The sequence below is a fragment of the Fistularia commersonii genome, chromosome 23 (assembly GCF_037954325.1).
Source record: "Fistularia commersonii isolate RoL2024-O1a breed Wild chromosome 23, RoL_Fcom_v1.0, whole genome shotgun sequence".
NCBI lineage: Eukaryota > Metazoa > Chordata > Actinopteri > Syngnathiformes > Fistulariidae > Fistularia > Fistularia commersonii.
In genome coordinates, this window is record NC_141306.1 from 3,963,228 (window position 1) to 3,981,736 (window position 18,509).

Consider the following 18,509-nt stretch of genomic DNA (forward strand, 5'->3'; position numbering starts at 1 on the left):
CGGTCACCCCAGAGAAAGGTTGCTCTTCCGGGCGGCGGCCGGTGATCTTTATGGGAGTTGGAGGCAAACAGATGGGGGGGGGGGGTTGTGTGTGGAGGGATGGAGGGATGGAGGGATGGAGGGGGGGGGTCGATGCTGTCACTGCTGCAGGAGCGCTCAGAGGGATGGAGAGGGAGGGAGGAGAGGAGGAAGAGGGGGAGGAGGCTGTGCTTGCAGCAGCAGGGGAGATGCGGATGGTGCAGCGGGGTTGCGCAGCAATCACGATGTAGGCCTGTCGGCTGGGAGGAAGAGGAGGAGGAGGAGGAGGAGGAGAGGAAGAGGAGGAGGAGGAAGAGGAGGAAGAGGAGGAGGAGGTTCTGCGCCTCCTGCACATGTCCGATGTCGTCATTGGGAAACCACCGTCGCGCCGCCTCGGATCGCATCCCGGACGCGCCATGGACGGATCCCGGGCGGACGCGGTAAGAACCGGAGCGCCGTGCGCGTTCACGCCGGGCACACGCGTGTCGATGCACCCGCATCAGCCACCGCACGACTGCGGCGGGGACGGATGGATAGGAAGGGTGCATGTGTGTGTGTGTGTGTATGTGTGTGTGTCCTGGCGTGCACGGAGGCTGCAGAGGCAAGGGTTCCGGGGAAGCGTTTTTTTTTTGTTTTTTTTTTCAACGGGCTGAATCGGGACCGTCAGCATCATCTGCACCGGATTACCGGAGCACCGGGGCAACCGGAGCATCGGGGCAACCGGAACCGGAGCACCGAGCAGCGGCGGCGGCTGCAGAGGTTTGCTCGGCTCGGTTCCCGGTTGTGCAGCCGGTGCGCCGGGACAATTCGGATTATATTCGCTGGAAGGGAGGCATGACCACATCCTGCAGCCGAGCATCTCTCTCTCACACACACACACATACACACACACACACGCGCGCACACACACTCTGATAAGCAGGAAGGTAGCAGGCAGGGATGGAGGCTGCATGAGGCCCCTGGGCACAAAATCACTGACCCCCCCCCCCCCCCCCCCCCCCCCCCCCCCCCCCCAACCCTTTTATGTTGCAGGAAGTGAAATAGTGGCTTGAATTATAAATGACAATAATTAATCAATGACCACAAAGCTATAGTTTTCCTAGAACAATCGTACACATGTAAAGTGTGTGTGTGTGTGTGTGTGTGTGTCATGCCTCATCTTCAGTTGTTGCACATGTAAAGGTCAGATGGGTCAACGTCGGCCGCCTCGCCGAGGAGGAATCCGGAAAGGATCCGGTGCTCCAGACGAGCGAGGGGGGGGGGGTCAAAGCAGCGGCGGCGGCGGCGGCGGCGGCGGCGGCTTCCGTCTCATTCAATAAATGCGTGAAGTGCAGCAAAATCCTCTTATAGGCAGATCAATATGTTGGCTGATTTCATCAAATCGCAGTCCTATTTTTGCGTTATTTGTTCTGGGGTGTCAGACGGCGGACGGCGGACGGCAGGCGGCGGCGGCGGCGGTGGCGAGGAAGGTACGGTTACAAACCCCATGAACTCTTATCAACAATATTTGGAGTGTTTCCAGCAGGACGGCTCTGTGGGTTTCCTGCGTGGGGTTCCTTCGGGTTCTCCGGGTTCCTCCGACCCTCCAGAAACAGGCAGGAGGTTCACTGGAAACCCTGTGTGAGTGAAAGAGTAAATGGTCGTATGAATATATGATGTGTTGATGTGTGAATAGTTGTTTTTCTCTATATATGTGAATGAGAAGGTGAACGTCTATATGACATGTGAGAGTGAATCGGGCCCTGTGATTGGTCCAGGCTGAACCCCGCCTCTCGTCCAATGACAGCAGGGAGAGACGCTAACACTCCGGCGAGCCTAAGTTTCGGGAACCAATTGATAATGAATGACAGAATGAATGAATGTTTCCAGTAACCAGATTTAAGGTCTTGCGAATCAAAACGACGACAGCAAGATGTGTGTCTGTGTGTGAGTGTGTGTGTGTGTGTCATAACCCAAAAAGAAAGCGGGAGGTACTGAGCACGTGCAGCGGCCATCCATTCATTTCACGGCCTCCTAAACAGGGCTGTAACCGCTCTGATCTCGGGGACATGGAGGAAAGTGAGCGGCGCGTGGAGTCTCATCTGATTTAGCAGGTCAGTGAACGCATCTATGAAAGAAGTGGAAGACGGGCAGCTGACGCTCAGCGCCAGGAGCGGATCTTTATGTGCCGCGTTCAGCGCGCGTCCAAAAAAAAAAAAAAGGCCGCGGAAGCCTCTGAGCCGCCGAACTGAGAGGCTAGATGTATTTCAGGGCCGCAACTTTGGGAGTCGGACGACGAACGGAAGCAGGAACGGGGAGGAAACTCGGGATATTACGGGACTCTTCAGTCAAGGGGCCGCTGCACGTGACGCCGAGGCCGCCAGGAATCACGAGCGAAACGTGAGGCCCCGAAGCCAGGAGAGGAAGCGCGCGGAGACCCGGCGCCTCTCGCCGGAGACCCGCGCATTTCGTCGGGTTCGGCAAAGAACGGCTTTTTAATCTCGGGGATTATCGGCGAACGCGTCGGGGGAAGGGGAGGGTTGCATTTATCACAGGATTAATATCCAAAAGCTTCAGAGTTGCGCCGTGTTGGTCTTCAACCCTGCCGCCGTCCCCAGCCTTGTTGTCATTGACACCGTGCACTGTGGAGGGATGTAGCCACCTCCTCCCCCCCACGGCTACATGGTTAAAATTAGCTGCAACTTCTAGCACAGTAACAGCGTGCAGCGCGCGCGTGTGTGTGTGTGTGTGTCCACGGCCAGTTGCTGTGATCAAAAAAGGGGCCGGAAGTGAGAAGTAGCATGATGCAACAGCCGTCAACGAACCGCCCGCGACGGTGTGTTTTTTTTTTTTTTTTTTTTGTTTTTTTCAAGTTGTCTGCACGTCAACTTCCTGTTCAGGCCTCCCAAATTCAACAATACTACTTCCTTTAAACGTGACAGCACCTGAAAACCCCTGGCAGCTTCCCTGCCGAGCATCGGCTCACCTTGACCCTCTCTGTAGCGGCTTGATCAACACAGAGTAAATTCATGTGGAGCATTTAAATGCAAATTAAATGTCATATTAAACTCTTACATGTGGACTCTCTGCCGTCACTGGGCATATTAGAAAAATCAATTTAAATTCAATAATCTACGTCGGCTTGTCCGATAAACATTTCCTGTAAAATTCACACGACAGAGGAGCGCGTGGAGTGGCAATCTAACATCTTTGTGAAATGGACAAGGCGAGATGCTGAATCCATGCTGTGCGAAGGAGACGCGCAGCTACAGTCGCTGAGCCAATCGGAGCCCAGGATACAGAACACCGTGCTCTGGTTGGTCAACTCCGATCCGTCAGCCAATAACGTACCGCGTTCAATCTCATGTGAAATAGTGGGAGTGTAAGCGTCTGTGTTTTCTTCGCACGCCACCTCTGCTTTACACTACTTACAGTACAGAGCAGTTATTTTAATTTCTTGTAATAATTTACTTTTTAAAAATTATTTAGGCTAGAAAATGCTTATTTTACACTAAAAGTAATTGAAATAATAACAACGGAAAAATACATTTATAGCACAGAAACCCAAGGTATGTCAAGAAAAGACCTTAAAACACTTGATAGCCTTAACTTTGACACTTTATATTTTAATGTATTTCTTATTCTCCCTCCTTCCTACTATTATCTATTATTGTTATGTTTTGCTTGAAACTCTGGCACAACAATTTCCTTCGGCATAAATAAAGTTGTTTTTATCTTATCTTAAAAATCAGTGAAAAATAAAATAAAATTAGATAAGTAAAGGTGATCCCCGCTAAGGAAAGGGACTACTGTATATTTCTAGATGACGTGTGAATGAGTGAGTTGTATGTCTTTCTACACGTTGGAGTGGCGGTGCGCCGCAGTACGACGGCCGGCACAGGCTCCGCCCCCTGACCCCACCCTGCGAGCGTGAGTGCACGATAGACGGATGAATTATCTTTTTGATTCACAAATCGATGCCACGCATCACCAGGAGTCCTGAAGAAAAGCCAATTGACGAATCCCGCCGGTTTTTCCTCGCCGCGTTTCCCCGGCTGCATTTTTGGGCGACCGTCGCGTTCGCTTTAGGAAACAATCCATCTTGATAGCTGCGCTCCGCCACTTTGATGAATTGCTCCGCAAACTTTGGAAAACTCTGCAAAACCGATAACATTTGTAAGAGAAAAATCAGAGGATTTATGACACGGCGTCCGGATGCGCGGCGTGAACGGAGCCTTTCTTCTATCGTCCGCTAACACGTTACACCCTCACAGTAAAGGAAAGCATATAACATCTATGACATCTATAAGAATTCCACTCGACCTCCAAAGTCCATTATCCACGCAAATAAACGGGACGCACGACGGTTTTGAGGTGATTACCGCTCGAGCAGAGGTCACACCGAGGTCGTACACGCTTTGTGTTTACTTATACCGTCGCACCCGCCATGAAAGTATGATTTCAGTCCAGTTACATTTGTAAGTGTGTGTGTGAGGCGGCTGTGAGACCCCAGGGGTCTGCTTTAACATTCACTGTGATTCCAGCTGGAGCATCACAACACACATCGGCCGTGTCCTGGAGAAAACCCCCAGCTCTGCTCCACTTTCAGAATATTGAGAGACTGGATGGTTGTATGTCTATATACGACTTGTAAATGGTTATATTTCTCTATATTTGACGTGTAAATGAGTGAGTGAATGGCTGAACTAATGGTTGCGTGTCTCTTTATCAGCGGTCGGGAACCGATGGCTCGCGAGCTATATATGACTCTTCCGGTGAGGGTATATGGCTCCCAGACAATTTTGAGTTGAAAAAAAAAAAATCTTGTGATATTTCCTCATAATACTGTGTCATTTTAAAGTAAACAGAAATGAGTTTTGAAGATAAATTTCACGGGTCACCCGCCAGGAACCGAAGGCTTCCGAGCACGTCCGGGTCATTGTGAAGGTGAAGGAATCAATTTTATCAGATATCCGACTAGTTTATCCGCTTCAATCTTTTTAACGGAGAAGATGGCGAAAAGAAAAAACAGACGATGATAACCGTGCATGCCAGGCTGCGTGGACAGAGGAATTTGCATTTGGATCTGCGGTTTGTGAAATATGCGATGATAAAATTGCATTGATGAAACGGTCAAATATAAAGCGGCACTTTCAACAAATCCATGCAGCACCAGAGGTCGCATTAAAAGTAAGACGTATTTAATTTGCTATACGTTAAAAATACTACACGGCTCTCAGTGAAATATATTTAGAAATATTTGGCTTTCATGGCTCTCCCAGTCATAAAGGTTCCTGACCCCTGATATATGATGAGTGAATGAGTGAGCTAACGGTTGTGTTTCTCTCTGCAGAAGCGAGAATGAGTGTGTGAAGGCTTCACATCTCCACATTTGTCTGACAGACAGTGAATAGCTGCATGTCTCTGTATGACTTTTGAATGAGAGGCTGATAATATGTATAATATAATCTTAATATGATGTGTGAATAACAGTGTAAATGGCTGCGCGAATCAACATAACGTGAGTGAATGGTTGTATGTTTCTCGATGACTTTTGAACGAGAGAGTGAATGTTGCATGGCTCTATATAAGGTGTGAATGGCCGCTCTTTTTATATGATATGGGAATAACTGAATGGTTGCATGTCTGTATGTGACGTGTAAATGAAAGAGTGAATGGTTGTTTATTTCTATAAGACGTATGAATGAGTGAGCTAATGGTTGTATTTCTCTACATGACGTGTGAATGTATGATGGTCCTGGTTGAACCCTGTCTTTCACCCAATGACAGGATGAGCCGTCTCGATAATGAATGAATGAATGAATGAATGAATGAACACAAACGCAGCACAGTGAAACCCTGGTTGGGAGTGGAGTATTTAAACGCAGCGAGCGCAGGCTCCTTCGCCGCCGCCGCGCTGATCTGCGGGTCAGCGGTGAGAGGGATTGAACGGCTTAGAGACGGTTTGCTGTCAGATCTTGGCGCTGAAGGTTCCTGAGGTCAAAACCTTTGCGCGACTATAAGAGACGGGACGGTCGGCGAGGAGGGGGGACGGTAATAACTTAAAGCTCGAATCATCTGGGGAACATGACAGCGATCAGTGTTTAACACCAGATCCGGGGAAAACGTCCGGCTCCTTCGATCCGTCTAATCCACCGGCTTCGGCGAGACGTTTTAATTTTCGCCGCTCGAAAGAGTCCAGTCGGGGAGGAGCTGGAATAACGTCATTTTGGCATTTCATATTCTCACGCTGTATTTTGATCTCAAATCGACTGAATTACAGCGAGGTGTTTGTTTCAAAAAGACCAGCGGACGCTCCGTCTATTTTCGTCTCCTGCTCGCTCTTTGATTCGGGTTCTTTACCTCTTAATTCAAGTGTTTGCTTCTTATTATCATTTCCTTTATCTCATTTTACTTCCTTGAGTGTCGTCGCCTTTTCCTCAACCCTTCGTGCTCATTTACTTTGCTTATCGAACGCGGTTGTTTGTCGCAGCGGACATGGACGGCGCTTCGGAGACATTTACGGAGGAAACGATAAAAACGTACGAATGGAAAGATCGAAGCTCGTGACGCGTTTGACATTCGCTTTCTCCTTCTGGCCGGCGCTGACTCTTACGCGTGACTGACGTGTTTTTTAATTAACTCATCGGACGAAGAGATCCGCGTATTGTTGGGCGCAGCTTGAAACATTACCAGAGCGCCGCCCTGCTCTTCTCATCCCAGAATCGATGCAAAACCGATGGAGCCGCCCCGGATCACCTCGGGCGGCTGCTGTCCCGGCCTCGATCCGAACGAATCTGAACCCCCAACCCCCCTTTCCCTCAGTAGACATTAAAACTCGTTTCTCACTATTTCAGACTTTCTCTTCTCAAAATTGCTCTTATCAAACGCGGTGAGAGGAAATAAAAGAAGAGCCCCGCGGAAATTCGAGCAAAGTGTCGACGTATTGATCAAAATCGAGACTTATCTCCGAAGTGGACGGTCAATCACAGAGATAGCATCTGACGGAGCTAACGACGCTAAGTATGGAGCAGCAGCCTCCTTTTCAAGGGGCAGATATACACTGCTCAAAAAAATAAAGGGAACACTTAAAAAACACATCCTAGATCTAAATGAATGAAATATTCTCATGAAATACTTTGCTCTTTACACAGTTGAATGTGCTGACAACAAAATCACACAAAAATGATCGATGGAAATCAATTGTATCAACCCATGGAGGTCTGGATTAGGAATCACACTCAAAATTAAAGTGTAAAAACAAACTCCAGGCTGATCCAACTTTGATGTAACGTCCTTAAAACAAGTCCAAATGAATCTGTGTTGCTTCCTGAGTGGACACTATGATTTCACACAAGTGCGATTGACTTGGAGTTACATTGTGTTGTTCAAGTGTTCCCTTTATTTTTTTGAGCAGTATATTATTGTTACACCAAATCCTATCGACTGTTTAACTCCCGGACATCAGTGATTCACAGCAACGCCGCCCGGGGATGAAGACGAGAGGGGCGGGTGCACGGTTACATAGCGCGGTGATGTACGGCCCCAGTTGGGGGAGGATCGGTCCGGAGAGGATGAATTAGTTCTGCTCGGGAGGACAGATATTTCCAGAGGGGGGTCAGGAATCCTTACAAAGCGTCGGAAATAATGTGCAGACTGCGTTCACTGACCGGATGCAACGCCGTTGTGTTTCCAGTGGCGCGGCGATCCCACCTCCGCCGGAGGGGGTCCTCCAGCGCGGATCTCGGCTCGTCGTCATGAGAACTGGAGTGCGTTCGCCGGCGGAGGTTAACGGCGTCGACCGCTCGCCTCCATATGAGAGGATCCTCCCGCAATTTCGCCGGCGGTGAATTAATGAACGGTAAAATTGGAAAGGGGTCTGCGTTTTCGATAGTCGCGTCCATTTTGGAAGGCGCCGAGAGCCTCCCCGGGCCGGGATGGAAAATTCAGAGTGGCCGATCGCGTCCAGGCTGGTCGCCGCTCACAAGAATCGGAAATAAAGTTGCAGTTGTTTCCTTTGTTGTGAAAACGCGTGAAAGGTTAAACAGGCTCCGCTTAGAGGGCGCGTTCACACCTTCACGGTTTCAAAGCGCTTTCCACCAGATAGCGTTCAGACATTCACACGCCGTCAGAAACATGGGCTTCTGTGTTTTCGCCCGAGGGACGCTTCGCCATGCAGAAGTTCATATTTAATGTTTTTGACGCAGTTCTTCCTCTCGTTCCTGGCGTTTTGAGAAACGTGAGTCTCATCTCCTCCTCTTGCGCGAGCCTGTAGCGTCTGATTTGTCTCTCGGTGTGAAGCGTTTGGGCGTTGGCAGAGAAAGCTTGGGGTTAAATAAATGCGGCTTTGGAGATTCGTTCGCTTTGCGATGGTTTTCACCCAGATTTGTATTAAACGTTTCGCGGGCGCCGCCTCAGAACTGCCACGTTTCCTCGCTTCCCTGTCGAGCTTTTGAGGAAATGAGCGCCGTCTAGACCGAGCGCTTTCGTGACGCTTCACGTCAAGATGTATCGCAGCCGTTTACTATCGTCCGATACCGAATCTTGCACGATGAGTCGGCATCGTCAAAGCAGGTATAAGGAATAAATATGAATTAACAGACCATAATGAAACATTTAAGACTATAGATAAAGGTGTGGCGTGATGAGTCCCAGCTCTGTGGAGACCTCTAGAAAGCCGTCATTACCTCTATTTGCCGTTTTTGGATTCCGGCTGCCGGCTTTGTCAGGAGCAGCCCGCGAAACGTCTGCACGCCGCTGACAGCGGAACACACGGCGTCGTAACGCTCGTCACGCGCCAGCAGCCGAATCTGTGAAAAAAAACAAAACGAAAAAAGTGCCTCGATTTTAACCCCTTTCGATCCTTTTCTTTACAATGTGACGCTATCAACCTGCCCACCAATGCTGTGACAGTCCATCTTCTGATCACATCAATATTTAATTTATTTGTGGAAGTTGTGAATTGAATTCTTCTCCGTATTTCGCGTTTAGACGACGCTTCATTTACATTAAGGTGATTCCTGGTTATGCGTCGGTGAAACACCACCATTTCTTTGTTTTTTTCCTTCCCGTGTGCAAAAGTAGAGGCCAGACATCGGCCATGAATATTTGCATGAGCCGGAGCAGTAATTATGACCTCTTGTTAAATCCCAGACATTCAAACGCAGCTAACAAACGTTTGACACAAAGCTATGCTGAGCAGCATCGGCGCCATATTCGCCCTCCATCTGCTCCTGTCTGAGCGTCTGCTCGACCAGTTGCTCTATCGGGGTCGGCGTCTCCCGCCGTGCTTGCGTAGGGTACGTCCGCTGTGCACGTAATAACCGATCCGTCTCTGTTATTTGAGTGGAGGCCAGAGGTCCGCGCGGCCACCTGTGCATTATTTCACCTGTGAACGCAAGGACCCTCCCCTTCCAGGCCACTTGTCATTTTCCATCTGCAAGGAGCTTAAATGAACTTTCACCGTTGGCGAGATTTGGTTTTATTTTTATACTTTTAGCTCAACCGGACAGGCCTAGACAGGAATCCCCATGGACCATGATGTTTGCGGATGACATTGTGATCTGTAGTGAGAGCAGACAACAGGTAGAGGAAAATCTAGAGAGGTGGAGGTATGCTCTGGAAAGGAGAGGAATGAAAGTTAGTCGCAGCAAGTCAGAGTATATGTGAGTGAATGAGGGGAACTCGGGAGGAACGGTGAGGCTACAGGGAGTGGAGATCAAGAAGCTGGAGGATTTCAGGTACTTAGGGTCAACAGTCCAGAGCAACGGAGAGTTTGGAGGTGAAGAGACGGGTCCAAGCAGGTTGGAATGGGTGGAGAAAAGTGTCAGGGGTGCGATGTGATAGAAGACTTTCAGCCCGAATAAAAGGAAAGGTGTACAAGACAGTGGTGAGACCAGCGATGCTGTATGGACTAGAAACTGTTACGATGACCAAAAGACAGCAGGCAGAACTAGAGGTTGCAGAGATGAAGATGTTGAGGTTCTCTTTAGAAGTGACCAGGATGGATAGGATCAGGAATGAGTCTATCAGAGGAACAGCACATGTTAGATGTTTTGGAGAGAAGGTCAGAGAAGCCAGACTGAGATGGTTGGGTCATGTACAGAGGAGGGATAGAGAATATATTGGTAGACGGATGCTGGAATTGGAGCTGCCAGGCAAGAGGTCTGGAGGAAGACCAAAGAGAAGATTTATGGACGTCGTGAGAGAGGATATGAAGGTAGTTGGTGTGAGAGAGGAGGATACAGAGAATAGGGTTAGATGGAGAAAGTTGACTCGCTGTGGCGACCCCTGACGGGAAAAGCCGAAAGAAGAAGAAGAAGAAGAAGAAGAAGAAGAAGAAGAAGAAGAAGAAGAAGAAGAAGAAGAAGAAGAAGAAGCAGAAGAAGAAGAAGAAGAAGAAGAAGAAGAAGAAGAAGAAGAAGAAGAAGAAGAAGAAGAAGAAGAAGAAGAAGAAGAAGAAGAAGAAGAAGCTCAACCGGACAGGCCGACGTCCCCACCGAGGATTGTTTCGGATCGTCTGTCGACACCCGTCAGACTAAGTCGCCGCTCTGCATCGCTCACGCATGTTTTTTAAAAGCACGGCAGCCGGAGCCAAGCGTAGCCTGTGAGCTATCGCTACCCTGCTCCACCTGGCCTGGAGCAGAGGCCGGTCATTTGTTCCAGAAAGGGGGTCGGCGTAGAGAAGGAGGGTAATCCCAGCTGCAGGACCGAGGAACATCAGGAAGAGGCTGCTCTGCTCTCATTTCATTGTTAGCTTTCCTGTTCAGTTCATTACCTCGAGAGACGCTGTTACGCGGAGGACTTTTTCTTCGCCTCGGGGTGCAACGAGCGTTATTCAGGTGCAAAGCGTTGTGAAAATGCGTGACTCATCTGGACCCCAGACGGCATCTGGGGTTTGTATTCAAGGGCAATGCATATGAATACCAGGCACAGCTGTTTGGGCTTTAACAAGCCACCTGCAGCTGTTTGAAGGCAACATTAACTCTTCTCCCGGGGAAAGGCATCTACATACAAGTCCATTAGCATGTCTGGGATTGTTGGAGCGCACGTTGCACCAATGACTTGCCATAAATCTGCCTATTTCTACAGGGCGGCACAGTGGCAATTATGATCAAGGTATTATAACTTTACCGGTTCAAAAAAAAAAAAAAACATGTTGGTGGCCTCTCTGGCTGTATTCGCTGCAAACACGTCCGGCGGCGGAGAATGACGGTGACGTCAAACCGCATGAGAGAACGCGCTATAGTTCATCAGCGTTTCACTGTGGGGAGGTTGACGTGGTAACCACAGACACGGGGGGTTCTGTCGCGCCGCCACGCTCGAGCTTCAGAAATGCTTGGATAAATGTATCATATAAAGTGTGCATGATTTGGGTCAATAAAACAGCTTTAACTCAGACAAATAAAGCTAACAATATTATGCTGAGAAGTATGCTGATTAAAGTCATAACTCCGGTGCTGCTCATAATAGCTACGCACTGAGCGTAGCTTTAACGCTGCACAGAAACGGAGGCTGCGATGGAAGGATGGAGGAAATATAAAAAAAGGAGATATTATAAACGAAGCAGCCACATTCCGGGTTCTTGGATTCGTATCGATCCGTTTCAGTTTCACGCCTGAATTAAAACACCTAACGGGATGATGGTCGAGGAAACCGCTTCCAATGTGTTTTCTTCACTGACTGAAATACTTCTTATCTATCTTTACAGGCAAGGTCAACACTCAAACATCTTGATGGAGAAAACTAGAGAAGTCCTTTTAAGATGACACGCACAGGCCCACCTGATTTACTGGTATCAACTGTGCATAGAGATATAAAAGTCATCCCCATTTCTTCACACTACAAGTCTCTGCAACTCTCCAAACAATGTGATTCCTTAAACTGCAGCACACTGGAGGACAGTAAAAGGAAAGTCAACAAGAGGCACTGCCGCACCTTTGACTATAAGTCATTGGAGTACCCCAAAACAGACAAATACTCAATGGAGTCCCCATACAGAAAAGCTGACAGGCATGCAACCAATCCAGATGTTGCCTGGAATGCCTCGGGCCGCCAGCAGAGGTATCGCTTTTCCGCTCCGGACATTTTCAGCCACAGGTTGACTCCGCAACCGATGGCCGCGGATATGGCCGGCGAGGTGGTCGTCCCCGAACAAAAACGACGGACCAGGTCAAAAAGTGCCCCTCGGGTCCAGACCAATCTGGCCTCCGTGTCAGTCGAAGGACCCTCTTCATCGGGGAGGAAGGGTAGGGAATCTCAAAGGGCTCCGAGGGACTCCCGCTGGAGACCCGAAGTGTCGCCACGAAGGGAATCCTCCTATGCAGCGACTAGGGCTCACATGCATGAAGTACATCCCATCAAGTTGCAGCCGCAGATGAGTGACAGCGGCAGATACTCCGCTCACTACGGCGCCGACGGCTACGATGACGCGGAGTTGGACAAGCCGGCCACCAGCCCGCATGTCCGATGTCGGGTGGACATCAAACCTGACGACGCGGCATCCCATCAACCCGGGCGGGGTCAGCCTACTCCTCACGTGGACATACCCTGGCAGAGGCACCACAGTGGGGGGAGCAGGAGCCTCACCGTGCCACGTCATTTTTCTTACTCCAGAACACCAACGCCCACTGATTCGTTAGGCACGGAGAGCAGGCAAGCTTATCAGTACTCCCGCAGCATGCCAAATAGTTACATACAACCCATGGAGATTCCTTTGCAAAGAATGCCTTCGTCAGGGGATTACTACGGGAGGGAACGCAGAGCTCATTCCAGTCCCAATGTGCCAACCAAGTTCTTTTATGCAGATGATCCAGGGAGATACGTCACAACTGCTCCTCCTCAGCCCACTTCGTACTTTCCAGATCAACACTACACACCGGGGCAGGCGTATACTCCCAAAGTGCAATATGTGCAAGATCCGAGGACTCGAATGGTGCACGCCGTCGCTACAAGACCCTATTATCCCGACGTGGAACCCTATCCGTACTCTGTACAGACGGGGTATCCGAAACCCTATGCTGCTAGTGAGCCAGGGCCGTACATCATACAGACGCCGCCGACAAGGATATTCTACGGTGACGATCCCAGGTCTTATCAAATCCAGACCGCTCCGCCGAGGTTTTATTATTCCGGCGACATGTACGCCATGCCGCCGGAGCACCACATACCGTCAAGGGCATACTACACAGAGGGGCGCAAACACGCCAGGGTCACTCCCGCACAAACAGACGACTGGTACGGTTCGGATGCTTCCGGATACTCCACCAATCCCGTTTCTTACGTTTCCCAAGGAACCCCGACTAGAGTTAGACAGGAGCCTGCGTTATCGTCCTGGTACGCCAACCCGTGTGTAGAGCCTCAGAGAATCGGCACAGATTCCAAATCCTACTCAAGATCCTGGGACAACATCCTCAACTCTCGTGTGGAGAGGGAGCAGCCTCTTCCTGTTCAGAGGGGTCAGAGCTACGACGACCTTCTGGATTCCAGGAAACCCGCGGGAGCCGCAGGCGATAAACCGCAGCCGGTGGTGGTCAATCTGTCGAGTTCACCGAGGCGTTACGCAGCCCTATCAATGTCTGACAACTCGCTGATCGATAAAAGCCCGACGGAGACGTCCAAAAGCACTACGAGCAAACTGTGGTTCGTCACTCCGGAGATCACAATCACCGATAATGACATTCGAACCGGGAACCTTAATAAGGGCGAGGGTCGGTCTGCCAGTTGGGACATTCTCGACTCCAGAAGCACAGAAGGTCCAGAGTTGGCTCAGCATGACTTTGAAAGCTCAACCAAAGAGAAAACACATGATAACGCCTCACTGCAGCAAAGCCTCGAGCAGCTCGATGAGCTGCTGGCAGATCTGGTGACCGACTACAAGCCGCCCAGTCGGAGGGCGAGCGAGGACATACTGGATCAGCTGAAGAAGCTAATAGACGAGGAAGAAGCCGTATCGCTGTCCAGAAAGAGCTCGATGGCCGGAACAGATGAACCCGCTCCGCTCGACAAGCAGCCCACTTCAATTAGAATTAATCCGGATGCTTTCCAAGATATGGACGGGGTCAGCGATGCGATGAAGAGCGCGGACGAGTGCTCGCCCGATCAGAGCCCGGACGAGGACGACACGATGATGTGCTCCAACAACAAGTGCAGAAGGACGGAGACTCTGTTCAATGCTTGCCTATATTTCAAATCCTGCCACAGCTGTTACACCTATTACTGCTCGCGCAACTGCCGCAGAGAAGACTGGGACATTCACAAGGAAAGCTGCGTGTACGGAAGAATCGGCAGCTCGTGTCGTCATATCATCAAACACTGCCGGGAGACCGTCGAAGTACACAAGGCTTTCTCCCGTATCGCCAAAGTGGGCTACCTGTCTCGAGGCAGAGGCGTCCTCTTCCTCGGTTTTCCGAACCCCGCGTCGTCCAGTAACTTCCTGCAGTACGGCTTGGACAGTCTACCCATGTCACCCACCTACCTGTCCCTTAGGGAGCTCGAAAGCTTTAGGGACAACCTAGGGGACTACTGCAAGGAACTGCAGGAGGCCGGAAAAGAGTACGACCCCAATGAATGTTTCATCCTGAATGTATCCATCGCTGTCGGCGAGAAACTGCCCGACGGGCCGTCGCCAAGGAACCAAGCTCCGACTGTTAGAAAATATGCAAAGATCGCACTGGCTTCCTTCAGCCCCGACCGAAAGGTTCACAGGAAAGAGGGCGACATGGAAACGCTCATCCTCACTCCGCCGCCCGGAACAGCGGACATCGACAAGGAGGGCGAGGAGGGCAGGAAGGCCAGGGAAATCTGCTTCATCAACATACAACGGGAATTGAGGATCCGGGGGGTGTTCCTACGCCACGAGTACCCCAAGGTGTATCAGCAGTTGTGCGAGTTTGTCGAGAGCAACAGAAGATTCACGCCCACCACGATTTATCCCATTGACAAGAGGACCGGTAAACAGTTTATGTGCATGATCATGGCCGCCTCCGAACCCAGGACTTTGGACTGGGTAGGAACCCCACATCTCCTCGACGACATCATTTAAAGGCTTCTTTTGCTGTAAATATATATGTATAGAAATACATATATATTGGTACACATATTTATATATTAATCCGATTACAAACATTTGTAGACGAGTATTTTGTTATCAGAATGATATATATTCATGTCAGCTTGGTCAGTATTATTCTTTATCAGAATTTTTCCCGTCGGGTGCATAACAAGTACAGTACATTGTTTATTTATTCTTTTTTTTTTTGGTTTTCACTTCTGCATACTTTTTATTCACCGCAAGTAATTTATTTCTATCACGGGGCCATTTTACTGTTTCCAGACGATCCCCCCCCCCCCCCCCACCACCGGGGGTTTTGTAAACTGACGTTCTGGTGTTTCGAGTTTTTCCGACATTTTGAATACGACCGCGTTTACTCCGAACTTGATTTAGCCTAAGTCAGCTTGAGTTGGTGTGACATGAATATTTTTTCCTTCGTAAAAATCTAAATGGAGAATCATGCACAAAATACACGTTATTTTCTTAGCAAAAGAAAAAAAAAAAGAAAAAGATAAATAGAAATCAAAACTTCCTATGCAAAGTTGCTTCATGAATTAAGTACCACATTTCTGTAGGGAGTTGTTTTACATGACATTCAATTATAATACATATATAATATTATGTTATATTATATTACATTATGATATATTTAATTATATATTATATCACATTATAATATATTTAATTATATATTGTATTATATTATATTATATTATATTATGTACTCTGATTATGTTGAAGTGAAGATAAGCTGTTGATGGCAACATAAATCCTCATAGGGAAATAATAAAACATGAAAAAGAAACAGTTGTGCTGAAACATTTGTAGAAAAAAAAAGAAAAAAAAAGGCACAAATATTGTTGTTACTTAGACTAGGAGTTAATACTGAAAGTGAACGTTTTCCACTCAAACAAGTCCAACGGTGTACTTTGGAGACGGGCAACTCAGTAGCGCTATAATTCTGTTCGACAGAATTATGGGAGCAATACTGGACTTGAAAAATGCCTCCGAGGTAAATATTGACGCGGCAGTTACCAACCACACATTAGGTGATGGTCTGTACTCATCAGTTTGAAACACTGTGAATAGTGAAAGTTATATGCTGAATATAAAAAAAAATAATAAAGCTGAAAAAAAAAAACAACAAAACTTGACATAACACCAAGACGTCATGCAATTTCCTATAAAGCTGAAGTTGATAAGTTGTATTTTTTAGATATATTTACAAATGAAAATCTATAAACTAGCGGCAGGAGTTGTTGTCCTTAGAAAAAGGTGAGCCGGATCTGGCACAGTAGGCGTTCGATACGTTAATGCTTGAGAAAGACATTAGTTGTGTATTTGTGCTGCACTGAGTTTATTACCCGTGTCATTTATATTGCTCTTTTTTTTTTCATTTTTGCTAATTTATCGGCTCTGTTGTGTTCAAACCAAACCCAGTTACCGACTTGAGTTTATTTCAAGGATATAAACCTCAAATGGAGGATTATAAAAGTGTAATTTAAATATAAAAAAATATAAGTATAATTTCCTTCAATGGGGGGGGGGGACCCTAAATTGCGGATGTGTGAATGAGAGGGTGAAAGGTCGATTGTGTCTATGTGACGTGTGATGGAGTGAATGACTGTTGCCGTGGTGACGGTTATCGGTCATAGCGCTGCGACTTTTAAAAAATGCTAACCCGCCGGCAATTGGACGGCAGTGACGTCTACATTTGTTTTATTTTTTCCTAAAAATAAGCAGCCTCTTTTTTGTTTGGTTCGAACACAACATGGAACTCAGCCGCATCGCCTGATTATTATTATTTTCTTTTTAAGATGAATAACAATGTTTGATTTTGCCGTAGCACCCTAAATCCCAGATTTCCCTAACAGTGCACCGATAATGATGATGATGACTTGATGGGTTTTTAAATACCTAAACTAGAATATATTGTATGTTTTTTTTTTAAATGCTAATTACCAGACTCATAAGAAGTGATGATATACCTGAAACACATGACGGAGCAGTCCTCACTTAAAGTTGAATAAGCTGTTTTCATCTCGTCATCTCACCGCTCCTTTTCCTCCCAACCTTCTTCCCTCCTGTGAGTTTTAAAAAAGAAAATATGAAACTTGAATCATTTTATTGACTCGTCTGGCTGACAGGACGTGCTGTACAGGTTTCAATGGGGGAGAAAACAAACAGAAAAAAAAAACTTGTCGGCTGCATGTGACTCTGTTTTCTACGCTCCGCGATCTCATTTCTAAACATAACACTGACTTGCTCGATGAATGAACTTGTGAAAGTGAAAACTGCAAATGCTGTGTAAGAAAAAAAAAAAGATCATTTGTGTTGGCCACCCGAGTTAGAAGGACGCGTCGGAGGTGGTTGAACAAGAAGAAAAAGAAGAAAGAAGAGACCTCACTAAAAATGTCCAGAAAAATCCAGTACTCTTGTATTTTTTTATACTTTCAACTTATGTGTCTGGGTGTGTCTATTTATAAACCATATCTAATAAATGGAATGGGAACTCTGGGTGCTGCCCCCTGTTGGTCACTTCAAACAATAACACTTTTGGTCCGGACACAGGAAGTAAACGTACGCAGTTAATCTGAAATACTGCAAGTTTGGATTGCACCGTTTCAAATGACAGATATTTTTTAAGTCCTGTGTATGCACAGTGTAAGGTGGAACACATTGCACTGAAAGATGAAATGGGGACCTACAGGATGTTGGAGAGAAAACAGCAAATACACGTAGTTTGTGTGCTGTAGTGCACTGTTACACTGACAAAAAGGACTGTGGATACGCATTTTTTTTAAGAAGTAAAGACTCACGGCGTGTGTTCGTCAGATGAAAAGTTGACTTCGGCGACACCGGTCATTTTCTCCAATGTTTACAGATTGTCTTTCGCAAAAAAACAAAAATGCTCATTGAAAAAAACAGAAAATTTATCACGCATTACCTTTTAATCATAGTTTAGTAAAGTTACACAATCATGATTATATTATATATGCCTCACCTCTAAAAGAAGGGAAAAAAAAAACAAATAACAGAAACAACCAAAAAAATTCAATAGCTACTTTGGCAATGAATGGATGCTAGCTGTTGGCTAATACTAGCTAGCATGCTAAAGTTGGAGGTGCGACATGTTATGAATTTTATTTAAATGCTGTCCACGTTGATCAAAATTGACTGAAAAAGTGCTGCGAGGCGCCTGCGAGGCTACACGGCGCGCCCCTGCAGCCCCTTCCGTGTCGGTAACCGCCACCACCCCGATGCTCGTCCTTCGATTTCACGATCAATAAAATCGCTGACCGTCCCCAGGCGTGGCCTTTTGTTACAGATTTGCGCGCTAACAACGAATGTAGGTCAGGACGGTGAAAGAATGTAAAGCAGTCGGGGTGGAAAAGTAAAATGGAGCAGGCCTAATCCCTCCGGCCACTCAGCTCAGCATCTTTTGTAACTGCTGGCGGTC

General features: G+C 47.6%; 1 protein-coding gene across 1 annotated transcript; it reads left to right on the forward strand.

Annotated features, from left to right (window-relative positions):
• The first annotated feature begins 274 nt into the window (after nucleotides 1-274).
• On the forward strand, nucleotides 275-17,981 carry ajm1 (apical junction component 1 homolog). Its single transcript, XM_086170601.1, has 2 exons — nucleotides 275-458; nucleotides 11,708-17,981. The coding sequence occupies exon 2, from the start codon at nucleotides 11,762-11,764 to the stop codon at nucleotides 15,038-15,040; it is 3,279 nt and encodes a 1,092-aa protein (XP_086026727.1). The 5' UTR covers nucleotides 275-458; nucleotides 11,708-11,761; the 3' UTR covers nucleotides 15,041-17,981.
• The last annotated feature ends 528 nt before the right edge of the window (nucleotides 17,982-18,509 follow it).

What these genes read in the sequence shown, in the direction of transcription:
- ajm1 (XM_086170601.1), top strand. Translation starts at nt 11,762, where the DNA reads ATGACACGCACAGGCCCACCTGATTTACTGGTATCAACTGTGCATAGA.